The 11,637-nt window shown below is 39.8% G+C and overlaps 2 protein-coding genes across 2 annotated transcripts; one reads left to right on the top strand and one right to left on the bottom strand.

Moving 5' to 3' along the window:
* Positions 1-90: 90 nt before the first annotated feature.
* LOC17895767 (heme oxygenase 3, chloroplastic) lies at positions 91-11,536 on the bottom strand. The gene is made up of 5 exons (XM_023787052.1): positions 11,517-11,536; positions 6,186-6,601; positions 5,567-5,790; positions 5,377-5,484; positions 91-183 (listed from the first exon to the last, which is right to left on the bottom strand). The coding sequence occupies exons 1-5, from the start codon at positions 11,534-11,536 to the stop codon at positions 91-93; spliced, it is 861 nt and encodes a 286-aa protein (XP_023642820.1).
* LOC17894598 (wall-associated receptor kinase-like 9) lies at positions 2,147-4,994 on the top strand. Its single transcript, XM_006300694.2, has 3 exons — positions 2,147-3,152; positions 3,264-3,386; positions 3,571-4,994. Exons 1-3 carry the CDS (start codon positions 2,147-2,149, stop codon positions 4,824-4,826), a joined length of 2,385 nt encoding a protein of 794 aa, XP_006300756.1. The 3' UTR covers positions 4,827-4,994.
* Positions 11,537-11,637: the final 101 nt, after the last annotated feature.

The following is an 11,637-nucleotide window of genomic DNA, read 5'->3' as shown; positions in this document are numbered from 1 at the left end:
CATCACAAAATCAAGAAAAAGCATTTTGAAACTTTCACAAACTAGCAGAATGCTTTATTGAATATTTGGAAGAGTTTGTGAATCATAAGATCAGGACAATATGAGACGAAGAATCTCACCAGAGAACTTGAACGATTTCTCAGTCTCTTCCAAACAATGCATCTTCTCCTCTCTTGTCCACCACTGCCTATTATATTAAAATCCACATTAGTGGAGTTTTGCCAGTTAGCTTGTTCAATACGTAATCTCGTGTGTTACATGATAAGTCCACTCTGTTCGATCCAATGAAGTCGGTTTCCAACAAATAAGTATTATAAACCGACGACATTACAAGCCCATTTAATTAAGGGTTCAATTTATTTCTTCTCAGGGAGGAACTTATTCGTTTCCTTTATTCCCAAGCTTTAGATCTCAAAGTATAGGTATAATAAATTATTATGAACCGATAATATAAGCTCATTAAATAAAGGCCATTGGGAAAAAACTACAAACGAGTTTCAAAGTAGAGTAGGATCTCACAGAGCTTACGATTATTAAGCTCCGGCCCAGTTTATGGCTGTTTACGGGGGATATCAGATATCGGTATACAATTGGTTAAGCATTGATCCGGTTATGTCCCGGTTATAATTGGTTGTAGTTAAGGAATACTATGGTTGTATTATACACTTAATGAAGCGTATTATCATAAAGTTTGTTGAATCTGAAAGGGGAGTCTTTAGAGAAGAAGTTGCGTCAGCTTGTGTTTACCAAGTCTCAGCTTCAGTCTATGGAGCCTCAGTTTCAGTTTATGAAGTACGGTCACATTAGGTTCTGTTTTTACTATGGGCTTGTTCGTGAGTATTAGAATGTGTTAGTGTTAGCGCCTTGCGAACAGCTGAAGGATATGGTGCTTTTTTAGAAAGTAAAGAAGAAAAAGAAGATTGAAGCTGTATTGTTGAAAATGAAAACACAGAAAGCAAAGAGAAAAAATAAAAAATTTACAACCTCGAAGAACTGGGCTTTTTTTTCTTTTTCTTTTTGGGGTCAAACTAGAAGTCTAGAATGGTCTATAGCTATCATTTTTTTTTGCTCTTGAAATAATGGAGAAAGAAAATTCAAAAGGATGGTGGGATAGTCAATGTTTCAATATTGATTTAGTCAATTGAAAAAAAATGAGTAATGAGCAGAAAAGCTAACATGTGGTTTTACTCTCTTATTACTTGACTTGATTGAGAAATGACAAAATTGAATGACGAAAACTTATGACTTAATTTCTATCCAACTGAACGGAATCTTTCTAATCTATACACCTCTTCCTACAACAACAACAGAAAGAAAAAAAAAAAACACATCTGCTATTACAAAAGAAAAAAATACAGGAAAGAACAATTTTTTTGAGCAGAACATAAATATGACTTCTTATAAAAGTTTCTCGTCACTTCTCTTTGTTGTTTGGGATTAAGGAAGCGTTGGTGGTATAATCAAGCTTTAAGACCATCTCCAATGATTAGCACCGTTGGAGGGTGCTTACTTATTTTCTTGCATTAGTTTTTAAAATAAATTTATAAGTGGTTTTTACTCTTTCCTTAAAGAGTTAATTTAGACAACAAAACTTAAAAAAGTACTTGATTTTGCATTAAATATAATCCAATAAATATAGGCAATGTCTTAAGCTTACCATTAAGCAATACCAATGGAATTGCTGTAATGGTCCTATGTTAAATAGAGGAAAACTGGACGTTGGAAAAAGTCAAAAAAGCATAGTCCAATTTTTTAAATACTCGAAGAAACAGTCTACAACTACACCAATTTCCAACATTCGGTTTGGAAATTTCGTCTTTCAATCAATACTTATTTTCTTTTTCTTCTTTCAAAATAATGGAGCTAGTGACTGTTTGAGTAGGCAGGCCTACAAACATAAAAGGCAGTATTGATTTAGTCAATTGGGAAAACGAGTATGAAAATTTTGAAACAGAGCAGTGAAGCAACACATGAGGTGTGGACTTACGCTGCTGACTCTTTTGATCAAGAGAGCGAAAAATTCAACACTGCCTTTACGTTCCTAGACTTAAGACTTTACTGATGTCCAAGTAAACAAAATCTCTACACCTCTCTTCCTACAAAAACCCGTCTGCTATTTTTTGTTTTTGAGCAGAACATAAAAAACATGACTTGTTATAATTGTTTTTCTCTTTTGATTGTTCTCTTCTCTTTGCCAGTTTTTTTAAATGTAAATTCTTCTGATCTCACAGTTTCTTGTCCGACGACACACTGTGGAGGAATCGAGATACCGTACCCCTTTGGAGTGGGAAAGGGTTGTTATCTGGAGAAGTGGTATGAAATTACATGTAATACCTCTTCTACTTCCGGAAAGCTCGTCCCTTTTCTTTCCGTAATCAACAAGGAAGTTGTGGGCATTTCTCTTTGGAATCGGAACGACGACATACACAATATCTCCGGGAATTACTCGTCAGTTAGCATTAGAAACCAAATAACTTCAATGGGATGCTCAAGCGACGGAGAAGAGCTAACTGGATCACTTTTGAATTTAACGGGTACCCCTTTTTACGTTACCAGAAGAAATACACTGATTGGGCTTGGTTGCGACAACACGGCATCGTTGACGAATGTCGAGCCAAGCATAGTACAATGCAAATCAAGCTGCAATATAAAACCCCATACGCCTACTCAAGGTTATCTTGCATTAGCCGCTTGTCACAACGAGTATGGCTACAATAGCGAGGATTGCTATGAAAAAAGCACTGTGACTGAAACAAGCTACAATGGTATTAGATTCTGCGCGGCATCCATGTACGGCAATATTATTCCACAGGTCGTTGGTGTTAGAATAGAAAACACCACAACGAGAGGCTGCAAAGTTGCCTTCTTCACAATCGAGGCATACTCTTTGTCTAGTGATCTTGATCCGCAAAGGGCTTATGCTAGAGGATACAGTACAGTTGAGTTAGGATGGTTTATCTATACTGCGAATCATTCGTATGTAGAGTCTCTGGGATGCTATACTGTAAACGAGTACTTCAGTCCGACCTACTACCGTAGCAACGGTGATCTGAGAAGTTGTGAATGCGACTACAATGTTAGTCTAAACTATGCAAGTTGCGGATGCACTAGGGGTTTCCGAGGCAACCCATACAGTTTAGGAGGATGTAAAGGTTAGTAATTCTGTTTATAGTTTATGTTTTCATTCAATTTTTTTTATTAAATTAAGCCTACAGGATCATTGTTTTTGATTATAATCTCATTATTATTATTGAAAAAAACAGACATTAATGAATGCCAACAAGAAGGATATGATGGAGCTCATTTTTATTGTCGGGGAGGCAGATGTGTCAATTCATATGGTAGCTATGAATGTAGGTACACAAATCATCGGCCACTAGCTATAGGTAAGTCGTGGGAATTTTTATCCCAACTATGTGCGTGTGTTTCCATTTAAAGCTCTTTCACAATGGTGATGAACAAATTTTTTCCGTCAACGATGATGATAACCTTTATATATATTACCGCTTATTCAAGAAGTAAACAAACGAAAAAATTAAAACGTTTTCACTTTCTTTTTTGAGTTTTCAGGGCTTGGTACTAGTTTCGGCTCGTTGATCTTTGTCGGTGGAATATACTGGTTATACAAAATTATTAGAAAGCAAAGGAGGATAAACCAAAAGAAGAAGTTCTTCAAGCGTAATGGGGGTCTATTGTTGCAACAGCAATTGACTTCCACAGAAGGCAAAGTCGAGACGACAAAAGTCTTCAGTTCGAGGGAGTTGGAGAAAGCTACTGAAAACTTCAGTTCAAACAGAATACTTGGTCAGGGTGGTCAAGGTACTGTTTACAAGGGAATGCTTGTCGATGGAAGAATCGTAGCTGTAAAAAAATCCAAAGTCGTGGACGAAGACAAGCTTGAAGAGTTCATCAACGAGGTTGTCATTCTTTCACAGATCAACCATCGGAACATCGTGAAACTCTTGGGGTGTTGCCTTGAGACAAAGGTCCCAGTTCTCGTCTACGAATTTGTTCCTAATGGTAACCTTTTCGAACATCTTCATGATGACTCTGATGATAACACTATGGCTACTTGGAAAGTACGTCTCCGCATTGCTATAGATATTGCAGGAGCTCTCTCATACTTGCACTCGTCTGCATCTTCTCCAATCTATCACAGAGACGTCAAGTCTACGAACATTATGTTGGATGAGAAATATCGAGCCAAGGTATCTGATTTTGGAACTTCAAGATCGGTAACAGTGGATCATACCCACTTGACAACGGTAGTTTCAGGTACTGTAGGATATGTTGATCCAGAGTACTTTCAGTCTAGCCAATTTACAGAAAAAAGTGATGTCTACAGCTTTGGGGTCGTGCTAGCGGAGTTGATAACAGGAGAAAAGTCGATTTCTTTCTTTCGGTCTCAAGAAAACAGAACATTGGCAACTTATTTTATTACAAAAATGAAAGAAAACAAACTCTTCGATATCATCGATGCTCGAATAAGAGATGACTGCATGCTGAGCCAAGTGACTGCAGCTGCAAAAGTTGCAAGGAAGTGTCTCAATCTGAAAGGGAGGAAACGGCCAAGCATGAGAGAAGTGTTGATGGAGCTTGACAATATTCGTATGTCTTCTGGAGATATGCAAACGCAAGAGCATATTAGCGAAAACGAAGAAGAGGAAGAAGAAAACAAAGGAATTGTGGAAGATATCGTAAGGGTAGAATCAAGGAACAATGTTGTAGTTACGGCTCCAGCTTCTCAATACAATGTTGTCGCAAGGTCGTCTTCATCGTGGTCGGATGTTGAACTTGAACCATTGTTTCCTCTCCAAACACGGTAAAACTTCAACATTGAATACGACCAATATAATCAAAGTCTTTGCGGTTAGATTTGCTTTTCGGTGTTTGAGTGTACAATAAATTTTTCTATTAAGTTCGTTAAGTGTGTAACAACGAAACTCATCTGTACTCATTTCCCAATTAAAACAGGCATAATCATTTATATTTTAGTTAGTTTTTTTCAGTAAGAACTATACAAAGGAACACAGTTTTATGTCTTTTCATAAAAATCCGAATGGTACTTGTTCCACCTAAACTTTTGCCTTCTTGATTTGACATCACAAAATCAAGAAAAAGCATTTTGAAACTTTCACAAACTAGCAGAATGCTTTATTGAATATTTGGAAGAGTTTGTGAATCATAAGATCAGGACAATATGAGACGAAGAATCTCACCAGAGAACTTGAACGATTTCTCAGTCTCTTCCAAACAATGCCTCTTCTCGTCTCTTGTCCACCACTGTCCATTCAAATATCAAAATCCACATCAGCACATTAGAATGAATCTTTCTTGTTATAGATAGTGTTATATATACATATATATGTTCAATACCTCTGCAACATTGCTCAGTTTATGTCTCACTTCTTGCAACAACTGAGGAAGTTGGCCGTCCCATTTATAAAACTCAAGTTCTTTACCATCGAGTATCTTCTCAGATACCTGCAAAACTTGTAAAGTTTCAGAAACTATGTTCCTCCAACTTCCAAGTGAGTTTAGTGCATAAAGATTTTTTTTTCTTTACCTTTGTACCAATCATTTGGCCACCGGCGCTATGAGCAAAGTAAATGTTGTAGAAGTGACAAATGAATGCTTCAGGATCCCTCTCTGCTAAAATTTTTAAATACTCAGAATATGTTCTACCAGGAGCAATTGGCTCTGGAATCTCGTAACCTTGTTCCTTGAACCACTCCAAATCCTTCCCTAGTTTCTCTGCTCTTTCCAATCCCGTCTTCTTGAACACGGCATCTACTCATAACAAGACAGAGATTTTGACAAAACGTTAAACAAGTTCAAAATACATTATAAAGAACCATGATCACTCAGATTGTTTCAAGAATCTATATGTTTGCATATGATATGATCCAAGACTACTGGTCTGACTTTGAATGTAAACCAAGTCCAAAACAGAGATATTGACAAAGTTACACGATCTCTCTGCGACTGTTTCAAGAAACAAATGTGTGCATGTGATCCAAGAAGATTGGTCCAAAACATTCCGTACACACTAGACTCTAAAGTAAACACTATCAAACTAGAACACAACTTTTAAAAAAATATCATCTAAATGACTTCAACTTCTGATTTCTGAAATGAATCAACAAGATACTTCAAAATCCATAAGACATGAAAAAGAAACTCACAAGTTGGGAAATCGGATTCTTCGATAATCCCTTCAAGCGTGTCATAAACCAATTTACTATCCACAAGAAACTGTAAGTATCCTTCCACCGTCGGGTCCCATTTCGCCACAGGACCTTCCTCCGGAGATTTAGATTCTTTTTCTCCTTCCTTTGCCTGATCTCTAGTGTGAAATCTCATCGCCACGAGTCTCCTCTCTTCCACGAAACTCTTTGATTCTCCTGAATACCTCTCTCTTCTTAGCTTCTCCTCTATAGCCACCGCAGAGACCACGGAAGGGAGACCTCTGTTTGCTTTTATAGCAAGATAACCACGTGAAGCGGTTAGGTTTCGGACATAACTAATCCTCACGGTCGGTCTCAGACCGAGATAGCTCTCGCTAGAGAGTCTTGTGCTTGATGGAAAGTGGCAAGAGGAGGAGTTATATTAGCATATCATAATCCCGTATGTTTTGGGGTTAGATTATTTGTTTCCTTTACTCTCTGTTTTGTACATTGATGAGTATATTAACATTTATGACTTGGGATACGATCTCTGATATATATGTATGTAACATATTTCTTCAATAATAGACACATTTGATCGATCTGTTCATGGTATCAGAGCTAGAAACTCAAACTCTCTGAATTTTTTTTTTTTTCCTGCAATTCCATGGCTGAATTCTCGACCCCGATGCTCCCAAACCCGATGAATCCGAATCCAACGAACCCGAACCCAATGAACTCGAACCCGACGACCATGGAGGTGAGAAGAACAATCTCTCCTTACGACTTGACTGCTGCCGACAATCCCGGAGCCGTGATATCTCATCCGTTGCTGAAGGGGATGAATTACGAGGAGTGGGCGTGTGGTTTGAAAACTGCTTTGCTCTCAAGGAAAAAGTTTGGTTTTCTCGACGGGTCTATTCCACGACCAGCAGAGGGATCCGCAAACTTGGAAGACTGGTTAACAATTCAAGCTTTGTTGATCTCATGGATTCGCATGACGATTGATCCGTCATTGCGTTCTAATATCTCCCACCGCGATGTTGCCAAAGATCTCTGGGATCACTTGAAGAAGCGGTTCTCTGTCACTAATGGGCCGCGAATTCAACAACTCAAGGCAGAGCTGACTTGTTGTAAGCAGAAAGGTCTTTCGATCGAATCGTACTATGGCAAGTTGAACCGCATTTGGGACAGTATGGCAAATCACAGACCTTTGCGTCTCTGTAAATGTGGGAAATGCGAGTGCGACTTGACTGTGTTGCAAGAACGAGACCGTGAAGAAGACAAAGTTCACGACTTCTTGTCTGGACTTGATGAGCCGTTTGCTACGGTGAGATCGACATTGGTATCTCGTCTACCGATTCAATCTCTTGAAGAGGTTTACAATATTGTTCGTCAAGAAGAGGACTTGAAGAACAATGTCTACAAAACTGATGATACTACTGCCATTACTGCTTACGCCGTTCATCAAAAGGGACGTGCTTCTTCCTCAGCTCGCAACGATGATCAGACGGTTCTATGCAAGCATTGTAATCGTTCAGGACACACGTCAGATAGTTGTTTTGCTGTCATTGGTTATCCAGAATGGTGGGGAGATCGTCCACGGAGCAGACCATCGCAAGGACGAGGACGTGGGGCTGTCTTGTCTGGTTCATCTAGCGGACGAGGTCGAAATGTGAGTTATGCAAATGTTGTTCATGTTCCCCATCAACCAAGCCAGGAGCGTGCAAACTATGTCATCACAGACAAGGATCGTGATGGTGTGATGAAGCTGAATGAAATCGAATGGGAAAATCTTAAGAAGCTTCTGAACGGTGGTGCTGGCTCAAACAATGAAAAACTCTCTGGTAAGTTCTCTTCTCCTTCCTGGATTTTAGACACAGGGGCTTCTCATCATTTGACAGGCACTTTTCATATTCTCACTAATGTGAGACCAATGGATCCCGTTCTAGTTGTTTTAGCGGATGGTCGAGAACGCATCTCTCGTCAAGAGGGAACTGTTGTGTTGGGGTCTAATCTGGTTTTGAAGTCTGTTTTCTATGTTGAGGAGTTGCAGTCTGATCTTATATCCGTTGGGCAGTTAATGGATGAAAACTGTTGTGTGGTTCAATTGGCTGACCAATTCCTTGTTATTCAGGACCGCGTTTCGAGGATGATGATTGGTGCGGGGAAACGTGATTGTGGAACTTTTCGCTTTTGTAGAACGGAGTTAGCTGCGATGGTGCGCACTAAGGATCCTAAAGCTTATGATTTGTGGCATCATAGAATGGGTCATCCTTCTGCAAAAGTAGTTGGCTTACTACCGAATGTTTCTGTTTTTGTTGATTCACAACTTTCCAATAAGGCGTGTGATGTATGCTTACGTGCTAAACAAACACGTTCTAGTTTTCCGATAGGTGATAATAAAACAACATCTGTTTTTGAACTCATTCACTGTGATTTATGGGGACCTTATCGCACTACTTCTTCTTCCGGTGCACGTTATTTTTTAACCGTCGTTGATGACTATTCAAGAAGTGTGTGGATTTATCTCCAAACTGACAAGACTGAAACTTCTGCGAATTTACAAGCTTTGATTGTTATGGCTGCTCGTCAATTCAATAAACAAGTGCAACGAGTGCGTAGTGACAATGGTACGGAGTTTACTAGTATGCGTGGTTATTTTCAGTCTCAAGGAATCATCCATGAAACCTCCTGTGTAGGCACACCACAACAGAATGGCCGAGTAGAACGAAAGCACCGCCACATTCTCAACATCGCGAGAGCTTTGCGTTTTCAGTCAAGCTTGCCGATTCGTTTTTGGGGAGAATGCATTCTCACAGCAGGCTACCTAATAAATCGCACTCCGAGCTCAGTCTTGAATGGTACTACACCTTATGAGAAATTGTATGGAATTGCTCCCAGTTATGATCATATCAAAGTTTTTGGCAGTTTGTGCTATGCACACAATCAAGCTCATAAGGGAGATAAGTTTGCTCCTAGAGGTCGGAAGTGCGTCTTTGTTGGGTATCCATATGGTAAAAAGGCATGGCGATTGTATGACCTTGAAAAACAAGAGTTTTTTGTGTCACGAGACGTGGTCTTTTCTGAAACCGAGTTTCCTTTTGCAGCCATTCGTGACTCTGTTGCAGGAAACGTAAGAGAAGAAGAAGCAGAATCTAGTTGGGCTCCTTTTGCTCCAGGCCCATTAGAGGAAGAGATTTTTGGTCCATCAGTTGTTGCACCTTTGCCAAGCCCAACAACTCCAATAGGCCCGTTACTAGAGAATGACCAAAATCATTTCTCTAACAGCCCATCGAGAGAGACAACTCCATCTTCTTCCTCTGCCGATTCCGACACGACGCCGTCATCATCACCATCGTCGTCTTCTTCTTCTCCGACGTCGACTTCTGTTCCGACACCGGCGTCCTCTCCTGCTGTTTCTCACGATGAAATTCAGCCGCCGCTGGTTGAACTTCGCCGAAGTCAACGATCACGTCATCCTCCTGCTCGATTTCAGGATTATAAGACTAACTCGGCTCAGATCCAAATGATTGGTACTTCCTCCTCTTTGTATCCTATCCAAAAATATGTCACTAACTCTCGTTTCTCCGCTACACATCGTGCATATTTGGTTGCAATCACAGATGGTGTTGAGCCAAAATCATTTAAACAAGCGGTGAAGAGTAAAGTGTGGACCAATGCCATGGGTTCTGAAATTGGTTCTCTTGAGGAGAATGATACTTGGACTATTGAAGATTTACCACCTGGAAAGAAGGCAATTGGGTCAAAATGGGTTTACAAGATTAAACATCATGCTGAAGGGACAATTGAGCGGTATAAGGCACGCTTAGTAGCTTTGGGGAACAGTCAGATTGCTGGTAAAGATTATGGTGAAACCTTTGCTCCAGTCGCGCGAATGTAAACCGTGCGAATGTTCCTAGAGGTTGCTGCAGGTAAAAATTGGCCCGTTCATCAAATGGATGTCCATAACGCGTTCCTTCATGGTGACTTAACCGAAGAGGTTTACATGAAGCCTCCACCTGGTTATTTTGCAAGTGATGATAAGAAAGTATGCAGATTGCGCAAATCCTTGTATGGATTAAAACAAGCACCCCGCTGCTGGTTTGAAAAGTTAACTGCGGCGTTACGTGACTATGGGTTCGATCAATCACTTTCTGACTACTCGTTATTCATGTTTGACAAAGCTGGAATCCAGATTCATATTCTGATTTATGTTGATGATATGATCGTCACTAGCAACTCGGAAAAAGCTTTGCATATGTTCAAGGAATACTTGGCTTCTTGTTTTAAGATGAAAGATCTCGGGCCTCTAAAATATTTTTTAGGTGTTGAAGTTGCTAGAAGTTCTAAGGGTTTTTATTTGAATCAGAGGAAGTATGCTTTGGAGATTGTTCAGGAAGCAGGTCTTCTGGGCTGCAAACCCGTCACCTTCCCCTTAGCACAAGACAACAATTTGTCTCGCTCTACTTCACCTCTTCTTCCGGATCCGGAACCGTATCGCCGTCTAGTTGGGAAACTCATTTACTTGCTCTCCACAAGACCGGATTTGACTTTTTGTGTACATGTTCTCGCACAGTTTATGAAGAGTCCAAGAGAGGATCATTGGCAGGCAGCACTTCGCGCAGTCAGTTATTTGAAAGGCACTGCTGGTCAAGGTATTCTTCTAAAGGCACAAAAGAACTTTCAAATTACAGGATGGTGTGATGCTGATTGGTCGACTTGTCGAAATTCAAGACGTTCGGTTTCTGGTTATTTTGTTCAACTTGGAGAGTCTCCCGTTTCTTGGAAGTCTAAGAAACAAGACACAGTGAGTATGTCTTCAACAGAGGCAGAATATCGGGCTATGGCATACATCACCAAAGAGCTCTTATGGCTGCAGCGTGTTCTTCAGGATCTTGGTGTCTCTCACACTCAACCAATGCGCTTGTATTGTGATAGTAAATCCGCCATATATATCGCTACCAACCCCGTTTTCCACGAGCGCACAAAGCACATAGAAAACGATTGCCACTTCGTCCGCGAAAAGATACAAAAAGGCATTCTCACACTTGTTCATGTCGATACTCATCATCAACTCGCCGATATCTTCACCAAACCACTTGGTAAACAATCATTTGATGGTTTCCGGAACAAACTAGGCATTATGAATTTACATGCTCCAGTTTGAGGGAGGGTATTAGCATATCATAATCCCGTATGTTTTGGGGTTAGATTATTTGTTTGCTTTACTCTCTGTTTTGTACATTGATGAGTATATTAACATTTATGACTTGGTATACGATCTCTGATATATATGTATGTAACATATTTCTTCAATAATAGACACATTTGATCGATCTGTTCAAGTTAAGTCTTGTTGTAGCCATGAATCTGCAACATACACACACACACGAATTAAGGATTTTTAGTCAAGCCATAGTATATATAGAACCAATATTAGGTTTTGTAGGAGAAATATGAAGGAAGT

Source organism: Capsella rubella, unplaced genomic scaffold, assembly GCF_000375325.1.
Source record: "Capsella rubella cultivar Monte Gargano unplaced genomic scaffold, Caprub1_0 scaffold_2, whole genome shotgun sequence".
Classification (NCBI taxonomy): domain Eukaryota; kingdom Viridiplantae; phylum Streptophyta; class Magnoliopsida; order Brassicales; family Brassicaceae; genus Capsella; species Capsella rubella.
This window is presented reverse-complemented; position numbering and strand designations above follow the sequence as displayed.